Source organism: Anguilla rostrata, chromosome 3, assembly GCF_018555375.3.
Source record: "Anguilla rostrata isolate EN2019 chromosome 3, ASM1855537v3, whole genome shotgun sequence".
Lineage (NCBI taxonomy): Eukaryota > Metazoa > Chordata > Actinopteri > Anguilliformes > Anguillidae > Anguilla > Anguilla rostrata.
In genome coordinates, this window is record NC_057935.1 from 39,504,753 (window position 1) to 39,523,346 (window position 18,594).

Genomic DNA, 18,594 nt, shown 5'->3' on the forward strand with positions numbered 1-18,594 from the left:
CGGACAACCCGAGAACATAAAAAAGTGTGGAAGACTAAACCTAATTAATGCACTTCACCAAGAAACCTCTAAAATGACAAGCCAAAGGCTTTTGGGTTTATAATCCATCTCATCTTGCATTAATTGCAGTATACTTGCCGGGTTGATCTGGCATTTGAAGTCCAGAGGCACGTTCAAGTTCAGCGAATGTTCGTGGCGAACATGTTTTCTTTGAACAGTTCAATTTGAACAGTTTTTTGAAAGAACATTCCAAATTGTTTGCATTAAACATAAACAGACATGGCAACGAGAGTGTTTGTACTCACAGCCGCTTCTGTGATCATCGATGATAAAAAAAAAAAAAACCTAGCTAGCAAACAATAATAACATTGGCTAGCGTTAGCAATAACATTATTGAAAAAACTGATCACACTGCAGCATCTTCAATTGAAATACCCATCTGGGAACATTTCCCTCAGTCCAGCGTCCATTTTTGTTCGCCGCAAACTACCTTTTCAGACCGTTCGCTTATGTTGCAAACGTTCGCAGCGAACACAAAGCTAACGGAAAAAAGTTTGAAATAGTTTGCAAACATTTGCAAATGTTCGCCTTGTTCGCTGAACTTCAATGCACCTCAGAACTACAAACTCAGCCCTATTAACAAAAAAAACCTGGTTTGCCAATTATGCCTCTGGTTTGAAACTTTGCAACAATTCAACAGCTTTTTTCAGTATTAGAACAGTGTACTAAATACATCTGACAGTTAGTCACAATACTTAATAAAACTAACTTGCACAATCCCCAGATTCTTTTCATGAGAATCCCACAGATGCATACGTAAAATGACATCTGCAACAAAACCAAAGGCACAGTATGCCACAATCAGTGGAACATGGTTATTATCTCTGACTGGTCCATCAAGAGCGATTTTGAATCAAAGGCAAATGAAGCACATTCCTTTACTGAATGTGGCCCTCATTGTCTGGCTGACATCAGAGCTCAGCGCAATTTCGGAAAACAACAGACAATCAAGAGTTATCTCTCACTCATGTCAACCAAAAAAAAAGAAAAAGAGTTGCATGAAGAGACACTAACCACTCAATCATTTTCAATTTTAGATCAATTTACGCCACGCTCAATAAGTCTGAGACTTCAGAATATTTTGTGACTCCTTAAAAAAGTAAGAGAGGTAAAAAGCCACCAAGAACTTTGCTATGATATACTGTGAGCTTCATAAGGTTTGAGACAAAGTGTTTGGGGTTTTTTATTCACGGTGATAAGAATTCTTCAGTCATAAATTTCAGAGGTCTTGGCCCACCAGGTCTGTTGCGATTACTGAGCTCATCAATGTTCTCTTGTTAGTGATGTTCTAAACAGATTATTTTGATAAGTCCAAGGTTTGGCCAATGTCTCTGACAGTTTTTTCTTATTTTTCAGTCTTAAAATGGCTCCCTTGACTTTCATTGGCAAAACTCTGGCCCTGATGTTATCAATGCCAATAACAGACTCCAAAGGTAATCAAAAACCTAAAACACATGTCAATTGTTTGAATACAAATCTAAAAAGCCACATCAAGAAAAAATATTTATTTGTCCAAAACATTATGGAGCTCACAGTATACGTTAACACAAAATTGTCCATGGTAGCCCTCAGGTAGCATTGTTTTTAGACAATTTGTTCCTCCCAAATTGTATTCCACCACTGCAGCGACCTCCTGCAGCAATTAACGCGTCACTTCGCAAATGGCCAGCCAAATGGCAAATGGCAGCATACCCCAACACAGCTCTCATCCATTCTTCTCTTCTCATCCAGCACACACTTATTGCATTCATTGCTGAAGCACCTTGGAATGTTTCTTATTTCACCTTTTTCCCTTTCCAAAGAGAACGCTCTCTTACCAATAAGCAGGTCAGAAGGGCAATGAAACCCACCTAAGAGAATTGTGACGGCAGAGCTGACAAACAGCTCTGCTTGTGGGACGGACTTCCTACTCACATCGAGCCAATCAGCGCTGTTGTTGGATATAGGATCCCAAAACACAAGGAACGTCGATGTTTTTGATCAGGACTGGTGATTTTGTTGTGAGAGCTAGCTCTGAGCTCTTAAAAAAAAATAACTAAGTACTGGAAAAGCCAACAACACCCTTGTGATGAACCTGTGTTTTGAAGTTGTCCATGAACATAAAATGCACTTTTGTATGTCGCTTTGGATAAAGGCGTCTGCCAAATAAATGTAATGTAATGTAATGTCATGTACATCAAAAACAATTTTGTCCAGTAGGCCGGGACTAGCGTTTATAAAATGGTAAAGCTGCTCTTCACTCAATTACTCGCAAGGGAATATTGCAAGTAAATCTTCAGTCGAGCCTCTAGTTTCTGTGAGAAATCTTTACTTTTCACTCACTTTGACAATTTGAGTCTACAAAGCCCCAGGAAGACCCCTTCAGAGATAAAAAAAAAAAAGAAAAAAAAAGAAAAACTAAATGGTCAATCACATGTTGAGCCTGAATGCCTTAGCAGGAGATTTCAGAATCGCTAAGGAGAAATAAATGGCCTTCACACAGGTCAATACCATGCAGGCAGAACCCGTGGGTGATCGGGGTGAGAACAATACGCTGGCCCCAGAAAACAAATTGTGTTTCATTTTGTTCACAAGAGAGGGATTAGGAATAAGAACAGCGTGGGCTTCACCTTGAATTACCTTTTAAAGTTCTCCGGTCTCACACATTAAGGAGGCTAACAAAAAGAAACTAGTCAGAGAATGAGAAGGCGAACGAACGAACGGGCGTGGTACCTCCATAGGGCTGATGTAATCGTTCATCCCGCTGTTGAAGACGTAGATCATGGCATCATAGAGCTGGTTCTCCCAACACATCTGCAGCACCTGGACCAAACAGAGCTGTGCTTAGCCTCTGCATAAATCACTAATTACACGGACACATAAGCAATATACTGTACACACACCCCTAAATACACTGACACATATGCAGTATACATACATCTCTAAATACACTGACACACATGCAGTATACATACATCTCTAAATACACTGACACATATGCAGTATATACACATATCTAAATAGACTGACACATGCACAGATCTCTAAATAGACTGACACATATGCCGAATACACACTGACACATATGCAGTATCCACACACTACGAATTATATTGACATGCATGCATGCACACTGCACATTAAATGTGCAACATATTGCATAGCGCATACACTGTACTATTAAAAAAACTTTCATACTGGAATCTTTCATACAGGAGTAGTTAAACAATTGTACTAGAACACAAAACGTATTTTTGAGACACCAGCAGAGTTATTCTTCATGAAAGAACAGTAGCAAGCCTTCTATGGTAATAAGCCATTTTTCCAGGGTTTTTGGAAAGTTCAAATCCATTTTAGTTGTGTTCCCCAGCTTGCAATTTCTGTTGTTATGCTTGGTGAGTTCTGTGCTGGCAGAGAAAAGTCATTTAAGTAGTCTTTCAGAACAGCCCACATCTCTGCCACAAAAAAAGGCAAAGGGGCATATTTCTGGTGCAGACACACAATGCAGTATTCTGAACAGGCATTTTCTACTGAATTTGGTTTGAAAACAGGTAAAACTAAGAGGCTGTAATATTATGCAATGGTCTCAACACTGAAGTGTGCACTAAAATAAGATCTTATCGAAAGATCTTCATGAAAATCTTAATGAAAGAAGATGAACGAACATGTGTGTCCAATGACATACACAGAGAGAGAGAGAAACAGGGTGGAAAAGCAGATGTGTTCTGTTTGTGCTATCCAGTCTGGCAGGACGGATCAGTCAGAAACATTTGTGGTACGTCACTCTCTACTAACATACATAAAAACACCTGTAGTGGGTGGGGCGGAGGTTGGAAAACAGGGGGGTGGAGCTTGTATACATGGAGGGGGGCTGGGAGAAAGGGGGTGGGTGGATCCTAAGAAACAGGAGGGAGGGGCTTGTTGACTGAGGAGTGAGTGAAGTTCAAATCCACATTAACATTGGCTAAAACTTCCCTCCGATCTCTCATATCACTGCTCATATTATGGTACAATGAATGAGCAGGCTGACATAAATACACATTTTGAAAATATTATTTATGAACTCAAAGGGTACGTGCTAGTGGTCATGGAGTGATAGCAAGCATGACTAAAAATCAGTGATAATCAAACTCATGGCACATGTACACATGGAAGTTATAAAATATAATGCATATTAATTCACATTTCCTATACTCAAGCTGAAGAGGAAATATAGTCTTCCCTTTAGACTAAAAAGACCATGCATTAAACACACCCTGTGGCTAATTTATTTTTCCAGGGCACTGCCATCACTGAGTCTTATAATAAACTGAATGCGTGTCTTCCATTGTCCTCTTTTTTCACATACTGCAGACAAATATCTTGTGGCACTGTTTAACATACGGCTGCTTTAGCCATCGGCTAGAGATTCAAACTTGTGCTCAGAACCCCATTGGACGAATGCAACATGGGACAATTGTATAAATTTGGCATCTCATGAAAGAATGAGTAAAAGTACCATGTCACCCACTTATGGTTGTATTCAACAATGAAATATAGAAGAGGAAGGAAAAAAAGGCCATGCCATGCCAAGCTGAAAAATGTGCAGTGGGGAAAATCCCTTCGGTCCGCTGACAGTGAGAAGAACAACAGCTACCTGCTGTATGTCCAGGCTGGTGATGTCCATGTGGACCAGGCAGTTCTCCACGCTGTCCATCATGCCGTTGTCCTGGAAGTGACCGAGCAGGTCCCGCATGACGGGCGCGGTCAAGCAGCCGAGACGCTCGCTCAGGATGTAGGGCTCCAGGCTCTCCAGGAACACCCCCCGGGCGACCGAGTTCTCCACCAGACGCCCATAAATCTGATTGAAGAGCAGGTCCCTGCAGGACGACATTAAAGAAGCTCATTGACATTTCGACTGTCCCCTGAACATAACACAAATACCTTTGGAGTGAATTTTTATTTGAAAGAAAAATATTATTTTCAGACTACTTGGTCTGCTCTTTGGTGTCAGGAAGGATATTTGGGAGTCCTCTACAAGATCAAAATAATGAGCAGTGGACTGTTGACAGCTGGTTCTACTGTTACTGTTTCAGGTGGTACCTGTGAGAAGGCAAGAGAGGGCCTGTTTCTTTAATAGAGTTCTCGAGAGTGGGGAGCACTGTCAAGCCAGAGGACCAAAATTATTATTACACGCAATACAACAGCTTTACAGCTCAAAATCCAACAATATTTCGTGACGCAAGTTCAATATTTTTGTAATCTCCATGTGTTTTTAAATGAAAACTACATCAAATTGGAACAGGTATGCCACAGTTCTTATTAACAAATGTAAATGGTCAGATATATACATGACTAAGTTATGTGTAACCCTGTATTTGTGTGGAGAAGAGCTAAAAGAGTTAACTTGCTTTAGTAAATTTACTTAAGTCTCAAGATACTTGTAAAAAAAAAAAATGGTTTGACCACCATTATGAGGGCAGTTTTGAGTTGAATACATCAGTGTGGAATCCTAACTGTTTATTTCAACTGCAAGGGTCAACAGTTATCCTGGCTAAAATGGTCCAGTCACTTAGATCTGCTTAGCATATAAATAGGAAACAGAGGCGAGAGTGGAGTGAAGCGGCTCTAATGGAGAGGAGAGAACGGCAGGCCTCAGCTGGCCTCAGGATGAAGCCAGCAGAGCTTCCATCAGTGCAGGTCATTCGGGGTTAGACAACAAATAACGCTTTCTCCTTACTGCCCTCTCAGAGCGCGGGAAAGCATTCTGACGCAGAGAAATTTAATGGTCCAATATGCTCTGCAGCTGTGTGTGTGTGTATGCGGGTGTGCATGTGTGTGCACGCATGTGTGGGTGTGTGTGCATGTGCGTGTGTGTATGTGTGAGAGTGTGTGTGTGTTTGAGTGTGTGTGTGTTTGTGTGTGCTCGTGCGTGTGTGTATGTGTGTGTAAGTGTGCGCCTATGTGTGCGTGTGTGCGAGTGTGTGTGTGTATGTATTTATGTGAGTGTGCGAGTGCGCGTGCGTATGTATGTGTGTGTGTGTGTGTGTGTGTGTGTGAGAGAGAGAGAGAGAGAGACAGAGAGAGTGTGTAATTTTGTGTGAGTGAAGAAATCTTTCTGGAATTTGAGAGAGGAGTGCTTTTACCTGTCAACAATTCATCCAGAAAAAAAGAGCAAAAATACTCAGAGGCAGGCACTACATTAGGTTGGGCTGGGAGTACTTTCTTATTGATCTGAGATCCACTGCAAAGCCATTTGGGAACAATGGAAGAGAAGGCCTCACAGAGATAAATTCAAATCTATTTCCCCAAAGATCCTACAGCCACAATAACAAAGCAATAAAAAAGCAACAATAACAAAGCAGAAAAAATCATAGTAGGCAGAGATCAGAGATTATAAAGATATTTCTGTTGGCTAATCGAGACTATGGGGTGTTTAAGTGTTTTTAATGTGCACCAATCAGTAGCATCATACACTGATGAACACAGTAAGAATAATACACAGTCAGCAGTGAAGTTCTGCAGAAGAAATAATAAACTGAGGGGAGACCGGGATTGGTTGGCACGCTTTTCACTCTTTGCCATATTTGTCTGGCAAAGATTACGCAGTAATGAAAGGCTAAGGTTGCAGCTATAAATCAATGCATATTAATGTCCAGAAATGTTTTCTAAAATTAGGTGATTAATGATTAAAAGCACATTGTGCACTTTTGCCAACCAGCCAAAACACAGGGTTGGTTAGCGCACATTACAAGGTTGGTTGCCACAATGTTAAAATGCTATAGTTACAAAGAAAGAAGCAATGGATTAAATAAATATAAAAAATATAAAATGTAATAACAATATAATATAAAACAGAGATGAAATCAAAGAACATTTTTAACCAGTTCATCAGCAGAAATCCCATGTACCTATAGGCCTACAATCTTCTCCTTTTATCTTTCTTTTATCTTTGTCTTTGTGTGTGTGTGTGTGTGCGTGTGTGGATCAGGCCTTTGGCATATGTGTGCCTGCGCCAATGTGTGTTTTTATGTCTGTGACTGATGGGACAGTAACCACAATATTACGTGTGAAGCCCTCCTCACACACAGGCACGTGTCAGTCAGCAGTCAGTAATATGCCCTATACTCTTCAGTGGCCACCATGAGAACTTAGCCTGTAGCCCTTACTCTGACCATGCGTAGATGTACACTGAAATCAGCCACACCACATACTCTACACTACCGTATACATCAATATGTTCAGACTCTCTCTCAACTCTTAACAACTGTACTTTTCCAAGCACAAGGTGAAACAAGGGTGTTTTGCTTCAAGAAAGAACAAGAAGTGCCTCCTTTACTTCAGTGCCATCTGTATATGTTGTTATTAATGATTTGTTAAGAGTTCAAAAATAAGTAGATATTTGCAGTAGAAAGTGTTAATGGCATACTTTTAATTGAAACTATTATAAAATAACCATGCAATGGTCCTATCTATGATGCATTGGCAGTTTCTGTCTTTGCGTACATTTGCAGAATCAAAGCTCCTCTGCCTGTATTTTTATTCCAAGATGTGTTGGGAAAGTTTCTGGTCGTGGTGCTCTTTTCCGTGTGGGGAGGGGTGGGTGTGGCTACAGAGCCTTTGGGGTGGGATCAGATTTCACCAGAATGTTTGTAGGTAGCTACTGCAGTGGCAGAGGTGTAGAAGTACAAACAACAATCCGACAGGGACCGCTCAAAAACCAGAATTAACCTTGGAATTGCTTTTCCCTCATGGAGACAGCTGAAGTTGACCAAGGGGATGCAAAACTATGCAGAGTTGATAAGTTTTCTATTGGACCTGTAATTGATGTTACCCTCTAGCTATCCATCTAGCTACGCTTGCTGCGCTCAAGGGTGTTTCTTGCCCCCAATGGAGGTGAGCAGGCGCGGTTGAGCATGGAAGAGGTGACTTCTTTGATTGTAAACACAGGACAACAGCAAGGTGACATATCCTGCATAGAATGCCTTTAAAATATGCAAACATGTAACCAGTAACATGGTCTGTTACAATCAGTACGCACAAGGAGTATATGTCACATTAGTTGGTATCAGTAGGGTGTTCAGCAGAGTATGTGATAAAGTGTAAATAACACATTTCGCAAAATGCAATGTTTCCATGTTCAGATGCAACTGCATAAAAATCTGTTGGGGAAATTTCAGACTGTAACTTAATGCTGTGCAGGTTAGGATGTTTTAAGCAATATTTTCTAACTTCGGATAACCTACAGTATACTTCGGCAGTTTTAAGGGTGGAATAAATGTAATAAACCTTACATTTAAAAAAACAGGGTATCAGATTACACTTTTAAGCTGCACTCATTAATCTTCTTGATCCAAGAAGTAATGTTATTTGAAGTGATGTTCGTTTTCATGAAAGTTACCCAGAACCAAATATGTGAGCATAATCGCTAATAATGGACAGAGAAGATAATTGCTATAATAGCTGCCCGGTGGGCGGTGAACATTTGTTTGTTGCTCTGACAACGAAAGACGCTCGGCTACTAATGCTCTCCTGCCTTAATTTGAGCGTGCCCTCACAGACAGACCCTGCCTTCACCTTTACCCGCCCCCTGCTGCGTCTGACTCACCAAGCTCTCAGGACAGGGGCCCAGGAGAACGTTCGGACAGGGAATCAGATTCCAAACAAAGTGCAACAAGTCTCTACATCTAATTACCTACCTGGACAGAGAATCGTAGTGTCAAAACAAAGCACAATGAAGCTCTGAATCTGAACTATCTGATTGGACAGAGAATCGCAGTGTCAAAACAAAGCACATTGAATCTCTGAATCTGAATTATCTGCTTTGCACTGACACGTGGCTGCTGAGAAGGTCTGTGCTCCAGGCTGCAGAGGCGAGCGGCTCTTTCTGCCTCACAGCATAATGAGAGAGCATGCTGGGCTCCAGCAAACCAGGACGGCCCTTGAGGGACCTCGTTCGAAAATGAATGCCAAAATGCGGACACCTGGCCTCCCAAGCTCCCAATGCTGACCATGTCAGGAGTCCAGCTGGGTGTCACACTATGAAATGTCAGGCAGAGAAACTAGTTTCATCGTATCTTAGTAACGACCCTTCCGGTCAGTCAGATGACTGCATGATGACTGCATGTGTCTGCACCGCTAGTCTTGTACGCGCAATAGGTGCAGCAGCTCAGCAGTGCCATCTATACAGCATCTGCAGTGTTGGACGCATGCTTTAACAGATAACTGCAAATATACAGTGTTGGATGCATGCTACACCAGATTACGGTAAATATACAGTATTTACAAACCGGGATGAATACTATACCCAATTACTGTAAATACATAACATCTACAATGTTGAATGCACGCCATATCAGATTACTGTAAATATACAGTATCTATGGAGTCGGATGCAGGCTATAGCAGACTAGAATAAATATACAGAATTTACAATGTTCTATATCAGAACAGTGTGTTGAATACCAGAGTGCCACACAAACCCCCTAAACTAATAAAGCCGTGCCAGCTGGGGATGGACATCAGGGATGCTGTGACACAGTGGCGTGGAAGCTCACTAATTAAAACAGCTCGTTACGCCTGACCGCCCACAGGCCCATCGCCCTTCCTCTCCCATTAGCTGCCCCCATGCTGCCAATCCCCCGTGACAGCTTGAGGCGCGAGGCCCCGCCCCTTTCTCATTAACCCAGAGATGCTGACGGACAACACGCTCCCCGTGAGGGCAGCATCGCCCTTCAGCAGCCCTGCGGGAGGCCCCGGGGCGAGGGCACTTGCGATCACGCCCAGCGGTTGAAGGGCGTCCGGGGGGGCGAGACGCACAGCACAGGGATGACTGGCATCGCAGCCGGCTGCGGGCCCATGCATGTTTGATGAGGACAGAACACGGGGGTCCGCCATCTTGCGCAAGCCTGCAGTTCTCTGCCTTTTAAAGCAATCACTTCAAACACTTCCATCTGAAAGAAAAGCCTGACGGTCCTCCTCTGGTAAGATAGTATGGGAAAGAACATAATTCATATGGACAGTACAAATTCATATCTTTAAGAGTTTTGCTGAAGACAAACTCGAAAATTCACGTCACACCTCAAAGAGCACTGTTTAGTCAGGCTGCCTCGCTGGTCCTGACATTTAAATGCTGCTGAACAACAACAGATCTTCCACATCCAGGGACATACCAAAATAGTGCCCAAGACAGGAAGGAGCTCAACACATCCATCATGGGACAGTTGACTGTCCAGAATAATAGGAGGGCTAGAAATGCACATTCTAAACAATTCTTTACAGAAAGAGGTATTATTGGACTCTAGTGTGCCATGAGTAATACAGTCTGCCACACTGATGCTTCCATCTTTACACTGTAGTTGCTTTAAACTTGGAGTTATTGAAGTCGTGTTTCTCACAGTCCCACGGATATTACATTAGAGATAAAGTCACTAACGGTATGCGTGGGGTGACTGAGCACTGAGGCTCCCTGCGCTTTTAGGCAAAAAGACCGGAAGGTTCCAGGGCCCTGGTGAAGGGAAGTACAGGATATTGGGAAATGGCAGGTCCCTGTCTGGAGGACCACTTTATTTTTATTTCCTGTCTGTATCAAAGATTTGTATACACGGTGAAGCCACTCCAGACACCCATACCACCAACCCCCCCATTTTGTGTGGTGGCCTTAACTGAATGAACGCTCAATGTTGAAGTTGCAAATAAGATTCAGGGAGGGGTGGGGGTTGGGGGGGGGGGTCTGGAGTTGGCTTGAGGGTGTTCAGGGGAGCTGGGGAGCCCTTCTAAGTGGGTTTGAATTTCACTTACGTCCTCTGCAGCAGCAAACAGTAATCCACCATGACAGGAACCATGTCCTGCAGGGAAGAAAGGGGAGGGGGAGGGACATTAGCAGCGCACTGCAGGGTGTTCTGCTGTAGCCCGGGCCTCTCAAAAAAGACCTTCAACTGTCAGTCAGCCGCTCGCACCGAGAACCCAGCCTACGCCCACCGCTTAATTTAAAATACTGCTGAAGAGTAATGACTCCACCGACTCCACCAACCTCATCCGATTTAAATTATGAGTATACTTATAGGAAGCGTATTGACTTAATAATGTGCGCACACATAGGAGACCATTATTCCTGATTTTCATTCCTTTGAAAAGCAGATCACCAATCATCAAATGCAAATTAACACAGGCTCAATTTACCATTGAGCTCCTGAAACTAGTGGCCAATAGCTGTGCATTACATCAGAAATTCTAATTAAATACGGATATTAAATACTTGAATTATATAATTGTATATTGTATTATAATTTAATTGTATATGGGCAGCAATTCCAAGCTGGTTGGACATCATGAAATAGGATATTTAAAAAGCCAGTGTTGTTTCAATGTCATTTAAAGACCATGAAATATCTTTAAAGCACTGTTCAGCAGTATCACTACAGGTCACTTGGTAATGTAATAGCACTACCTGAGAACATCTACAATCGTCTCACACAAAGCAATCTGTGATTTTCACAGCAATTGTCTATAAGAATCCCGAGTGAGAAAACCTACAATTTTTGAGCGAACCCAGATAGCATATGATAATTCTAATCCGAATTCTACAGATTTCAAGGATATTTAAATGCCTTTTTATTGGAGAAAAGTAAGCAGAACAAGACCAGGTTAAAACCCAGTATGTGGCTGGACCTAACACACGTGATCCGGCCGACCAATGGTGTAACTTCATAACTCACTCAGTCACTCGCTCAGTCAGTCACAGACATTTGCGTTTGTAGGGCTGGCCCCGCTGTTGCGGTCCAGCCAAAAACAAACATATGCTAAATGAGGGGAGTGATATTTCGACTAATGCAGACATCACCTTTCACCTTTTGCAAGTGAAGAGGATAGTGAGGAAGGACAAGTAAATTCTCTATAAAAAGCTAACATTGGCCTCTGATGTGAGGAAGGTCTTTGTGAGCAGACTTCTTATACTGCAGTATCTTTACACCCTTATCACACACTCAATGCTTAATTATGTTTCTTCTCACATGCTTAATATTTAAATATTTTTAATTGTATTGTGCCTTTCTGTCTTGTTTTATGTTTAATTGTCTAAATGTTTCTCCTTGCCCAAATGCTGTGTAGTGTTTAAATAATTGCCTGTCAGAAAAGCATCTAACCTTTAACTTTAACATAATGTTAAAACAGCTGAATACCACTGTAAATTGATAATGAGCTGTTGAGAGAGGTGAACTACAGAGCTAATAATACTCCACTGAGTGCTGTTGACTTTCAGATGTGCTATGGTAATTATTGCATAACCGGACATCCTCTTACAATACTGATGCGATCAGGATAGAGCTGTGTTCGACAGAAGGAGCAGCTGTGACAGATGACCGCGGTCTCACCTAAAAAAATCATAACTCTTGTAGTATACAGAAGGTATACATGTCTGCTATATTGTATGGGTTCATCCTGTATCCTGCTCCACAGAGTCAGTCCCATGAGGGTGTGTATACTGCACCTGGGCAGACTGCTGAGCCGTACAGGAACAGTATCTGTTATTTTACCCAAAGCTGATTGGCACCACTTCACAATTTCTGTAAAAAGCCTCCAATTGATTTGTTATACAGCTTGATGTAAAAACTTGCAGGCCTACAACATGAAATTTGATAGGCCAGTTCAACACAAATGTATTCTAACGAGGGCCGGAATCAAAGTGACCTAACCGGACCCAACCTGACCTGACCCGTTCTGCAGACAGACACTGAAGTACCTGGAAGTGCTGCTCCATCACTTGGATCTTCCCCTGCTCAGGGCACTTCTTCAGAGAACGGTCGGCATACTGAAACAGAATCTCCACCATCTGCACCCAGCAAACAAAACAACAGATTCAGCCAACAAATACTGAATTCAGACAGAGTACGTAAACACTGGAATTCAGGCAGAAAACAAACACGGATTGCAGGGTGACAGGTAAATATACAATTCAGACAGACCAAAAAAACACAGAAACAAAAGCTTTAAACAGTATTCAGAAAGAGCAACAATGCCACTCGTAGCACATAATGTGGGATGAGGCTCTATTTGTCCAGTCTCAATCTTCACATTGTTATTTCCCTCACCTTGTCAGCCACCACTCCTTTCCTCTTAGCAGGGTCTCCAAACAGCCCTAAAGGGAAAACACAAATATGTAGACAAGTACAAAAACAAGCCCTTACGCCAAGCCGTGGAAACGTACAGAGTACACTGACAGATCCTGTTACCACGGGCTGGTCTGTGTGTGGCATGTCTTAGTATGGGCAAGCCCTCAGTCTGTGCATACTGTAAGACAAGAGTATATATGATCAAGTCCACAGGCTATGTGTGCCTCATTTCTCAGTGCATACTTACTGTAAAGGTCCTGGATCATTGTGTGCTAGCCTGTCGTGTGTATGGTTAGGATCTCAGTCTGTGTGGTAAATGCTGTGTCAGTGTAGTTCACAGCTTGTGTGTGTCTGTGTGTAAGTGCTAAATGTGCATACGTAAATCCACAGTCTTCATGCGCAATTTCAGAGTGTAATGCACATGGTCTTTCACAGAGTCCTCGGTCTGCGTGCGTAGGCCCTCAGACTCTGTGAAAGTCCTCAGTGTGCACAGGGCAGGCTTTCTTTTGTCAAATAGAGTGTCAAGCAGACACTAAATTGCACGGTTGCCGAAACGCAAACAATGCAGTGCCAGAGCGTCTTGGACTGCTGGCATCCATCTCTGTGCCTTCCCCTGATACCAGGCAGTGAAATCACAGTGACGATGAAATCACACAGACAGTGAAATCATACCGACGGTGAGATCACACCCACAGTGAAATCGCACAGACAGAGAAATCACACAGACAGTGAAATCATACCGACGGTGAGATCACACACACAGTGAAATCGCACAGACATAAAGGAAATGAGACATACCAACCACAGCCTTTGCAGTGCCCTCATGAAAAGACCAGGCTAGAGACAGCGCCTCCACAAATCTCTCCTGCTTCAACAGGCAATCCACCCTCTGCAATGTGAGCACACAGCAAGGTGAGGACGTGCCTCAGAACAGCGCGCGATTCACAACACACTCCGCAGACACAGCACTTACCTCTCGCCAGTTTCTTAGTGTCATTATGTGGACAGACTGTCGGGAAGAAGAAGAAAAAAAACATGGATTTTACAAATATGTGACTGCTCTGCTTATTTTTCTCCCTCAAGCTCTCACATACACAGAAATACACAAACACACATGCACAGACACACACACACACACAGGCAGGCACACACACACAGGTGCGCACGCACACACACACACGTGCATGCACACGCACGCACAGACACACACAGGCGCGTGCACATACACAGGCACACGCACCCAGGGAAAATAATGGAAAATGGAAACTGCCAAAAGGAATATAAGGATCCCATACCCTTCAGAACAGCTGGCATTAAATGTTAATATTGCCGAGGGTCTTTAATCGCACTGACCAATGTTAATGCATTCTACAGTGCAGTCTCACCTGTGCCACACGCTGCATCACATTACAATTCCTCCGGGTGTCTATGAGATCTGGCTGACTTTGCTGGTGGGAGTTGACAGTTCTGACAAAGCATTCTAGTGAATATACATAATATCCTCGGGTCTGCTGGCCTGGCAGATTTGTGTTAAGGCATGTCATGAGGTGTTGCTTAAGTTAGCAGCCGGCTAATTTCCATGAGAAATGAGAAAAGTTTACTTTTGCAAGGTTAATGAGCCACATTAATTTCCATTGCAAGGGACTATAGGTCCTTACACCTGTTTCACTACATATTCACAGCCTGGAATGTCTAAATACAAATCGAATACAGCATGCAGGACCTGTTATCCGGTGTGCAAGGGGGCTTTGATAGTTCCCTTGCAACTAAAGTGCCTATGTAGGAAAATGGGCAAATAAATTATTCAAATTATACTGATTAACATAAGAGTCACCATGTTCCCAAATGTCCAAGCACGCAAATGTTAAAGCACCATGCTTCTTACTGCTTTTACTGCAGTCCAAATTGGTAGCCTGCAATCCTGCATAATGACACAACTCTGTAGTCGCTCTTTTTGAATATATAACAGTAATTAGCCGTAATTTAATTATGAGAGACCAATTATAATTACTTTTCCGCCCAAACAAAAGGTGACTGCATTAACAGAATTATACAGGAAGACTGTTACAATGAAAGAAGCAGTCTTTCAGTGGGCAAGCTTATGTTACAATGTTTACTTCGTGGAGGTTGTAAAGATGAAAGGTATTGAGCACGAACAGTGTGGATGCACAACACAGTGTCATTTCATAACTGCACAACAGGTTTAGGTAATTAAGGGGCGTCCTTGAAAGAAGGTTCTCACGGCCAAACATGACAAACAAAACACTGACTCATAGGTGTTATTTTTTGTTGTAGATTTTCAGAGACAAAAATTGCACACACGCCAGTAATTTCAGAGGGCACTGCAACCAAGAACTTTTATTTTCAAAGAAAATTTCTTTGTGCAACAGTGATGCTTGTCACTTGTGAAACTTGCATTGTTTATATTAGTGTGGCAAAATGTGAAAAAAGCTGCAAAACTGAATAAGAAATATGAAAGAAATATGACTGATCAGGACACATGAATGCTGGTTCCAAGGAAAAATTATTGTTATTAGTTTGTTATTATTCAATAATTAAAGAAATATATGACATACAGTACTGTGCATGACTGGTAAGAGTCCCATTTTCTCTGCATCTTGCAATAATCTTTTGAACTCCAGTTTTGGAAACTCCTGTTTTTATTTCAATTATTTTCCTTTGACTCTCACTTTGCTTATGCAGTTGAATTATCTTATATCTAATCTCATCAGAAACATGCCCTTTCGCCATTTTAGATGCACATGACAAAGAAAGCTGCAGGGCAGCTAAGGTGTGTTTGAGTAGTTGTCTATTAGGATGTCACTTTTGAAGGCAAACGTCATTTACTAAACTTTGTTGGGAGGACACAGCTGAAATACACAGTGAATACTTGGAATACGTAAAGTGGTATAAAGTTGCACAAAAGAAAGAGAGGACAAATACTGATATATCTAATATTACATGCAGTAGTAATATCAGATAGGTTTGTAAGTTTCCTTGTTGGCTGACACTGAAAAACAATTATTGCACTGAAAGGCTGTTTGACTGGAAAACAAAAGGAGGATCTCTGACTTTTGCACAGTACTGTATTTTGTGTGTCAAATGGGACATTTGATTAAAATTATTTTAATGAAAAAAAGACTTTTACTCTGTCCAAAGTTCTGTTAAATAATTAAGTGTCGTATGAAGAAATACTCACACAACACCGTATGAATTTAAGCCATTCGTACATTTAAGATGAAAGATTGCCGCTGCATGCTTTTACCTTAGTTCCCAAATAGACAATCTGACCTCCATAGCTGCAGACAGACTGGTAGCACGCCTTCTCCCCAACTAATGCCTAGAAAAGAGCCAAGAAAAGGACTGCAATTACCCGTTTCTGACCACAGAGAGAAGGGCTTCAGCGCTAGCATGGCAACGGATCTGGTTGAGATAACAGGGAGCAGACTGGGTAAAATGGCCCTGTTCCGTTAGCCCATTTACCCACCCTGCTAATGGAACGGCGTTAAGCCTCCAGAAGAAGAAATCAGGGAGCTCATCTGGTGTTTTCTCTGCAGAAAATGCAGTGTTTACTTGTGCTTTAGTGACCTTCATCGCTGTGAAATTGAAGCCAGGGAATCAGACACATCTTCCGTAATGGAAGTCAGCCCCGGGGAGAAAGGAGAGAGCGAGAGAGCGAGCGTGTGTGCGAGACGAGAGAGAGAGAGAGAGACAAAAAAGAAAGAGAGACAGAACGAGAGATCCCTCCTTACAGGGGTCGGGACCCTTTGTACAATCTTCAAAGCCCGCGGCCAAATCAAACACAAGGCTGAAGGAACCGAACCACGGCAGTCCAGTAGCCACTTCACACTACACACTTTACCTCTGAAGATTTTGATGTGATGTCATTGATAAAACAAATGTTTCCTTTGCATAGATATTACGCTCAATAATAAATGAAAAAATCCCCCCCATGTTAGATATGACAACATTTTTGTATTCATTGACAGGCAATGTGAGTTACTGGAGTCTTACCAGGGCCTGGCTGACATTGCCCCCGGTGGCCAAAGACTTGAAGTGGCTGCTGTTGTAGACCAGCTGCACCTCCGCCATGTCCAGGCTCTCCAGCTCCTCCTGACTGGCCCGGTCCACGACATGGAGCTTCTCCCCACTGTCCATCAGAACCAGGGTCCGCGAGTTTATCCACTGCACACAAAGGAGCGCATGCTCATGGTTACCCACACACAGCAGATAAAATATACATTTTTATTATTTTATTGGAACAAAACAAAACAACCGTATCACAAATGAAATGTAAAAAATTGGTCAAAATGTCAGTCGTTTCCATCACCATGCTCAGACAGGGAGCTGAACTCACGGTCAGGCTGATGATGTCACAGTTGAGGTGCAGCTGTCTCTGTTTGATGACATGGATAGCACCCGACTCCTCCTTCTTTACCTGAAGACACAAAGAGACAATCATGAGAGCATCACAACGGCACCAGCGACCAAAATTTACATTTGATCAGATTTTGTCAATTAACTTATTATTTAATATATAGATATAATAAAAATGTTCAGAATCAGAATCAGAATCAGGTTTTATTGCCAAGTAGGTTTACACATACAAGGAATTTGTTTTGGTCAGGTGGTGCATAACAGTGAAGATAAAATAGATAAATAAAATAAGATAAACACAATAAAAACAATAAAAACATAACAGACATAACATAACATAACATAAACATAGTGCAAACATACTGGACATTCCCATCTATGGTCAAAAATAATGTATGCCGTACAAACATCTTATAATCACTATTTACGTTATTTACGTATACATGACAGGAGGTCTTTCTCCAGTCTGTGATTGGACCTGGAAAGTGCAAATAATCATGCAGAGGTTGTGTCATACCAACAGGAAGTGAACAGCGTCCCCTCTGCAGAAGGCCAGCATGGGATTCACAGCTTTATGCACCGCCACAAACTGCCAAGCAAGCTGTGGAACGCTGGCTGGATCAGTCTGCACAAAACAGCACATCATACAGTATAACTCAGTATACCTCAGTGTACCTAGTGTCATATCCCTGTGCAGTATTAGCAGGGGCAACTTTGCACTGGTTTGGTGCTGAATTAGGTTTGGAGAGCTATTTAAAGTGGCAAAAAGTCGTGAAAATGATGTGCTAATGTAATTACAGATAGGTGATGGCACTTTCACCCCTTTAAGTGTGTAAAACTCATCAGATACCAGCACACATACACGCACAAGTGCACACACACACACACACACACGCACATGCACACACACAAACACACACACACACACGCAAAGATACCGAATGCTGTTTAAGCAATAACAAGCACCTGCTCAACACCATAAGCTCATATGTTCATGGGTTTCTATGTTCGTATGTCATATGCACCTGCTCAACACCATTAAGTCCACGTGTTCACACACTTCTAAAGAAGGCAAGTTCAATCTCGTGAC

At 42.2% G+C, this 18,594-nt stretch overlaps 1 protein-coding gene across 2 annotated transcripts in view; it reads right to left on the minus strand.

Moving 5' to 3' along the window:
- vps8 (VPS8 subunit of CORVET complex) overlaps positions 1–18,594 on the minus strand; it is a 101,157-nt gene that overhangs the window by 68,117 nt on the left and 14,446 nt on the right. For both annotated transcript variants that reach the window (XM_064327533.1, XM_064327532.1), the window contains exons 12-22: positions 18,022–18,129; positions 17,485–17,565; positions 17,142–17,312; positions 16,393–16,467; positions 14,101–14,136; positions 13,926–14,016; positions 13,107–13,153; positions 12,758–12,847; positions 10,819–10,865; positions 4,676–4,898; positions 2,773–2,862 (exon numbers count right to left, since the gene is read on the minus strand). In XM_064327533.1, the coding sequence (XP_064183603.1) occupies positions 2,773–2,862; positions 4,676–4,898; positions 10,819–10,865; positions 12,758–12,847; positions 13,107–13,153; positions 13,926–14,016; positions 14,101–14,136; positions 16,393–16,467; positions 17,142–17,312; positions 17,485–17,565; positions 18,022–18,129 (1,059 nt within the window). The remainder of the gene's footprint in view (positions 1–2,772; positions 2,863–4,675; positions 4,899–10,818; positions 10,866–12,757; positions 12,848–13,106; positions 13,154–13,925; positions 14,017–14,100; positions 14,137–16,392; positions 16,468–17,141; positions 17,313–17,484; positions 17,566–18,021; positions 18,130–18,594) is intronic.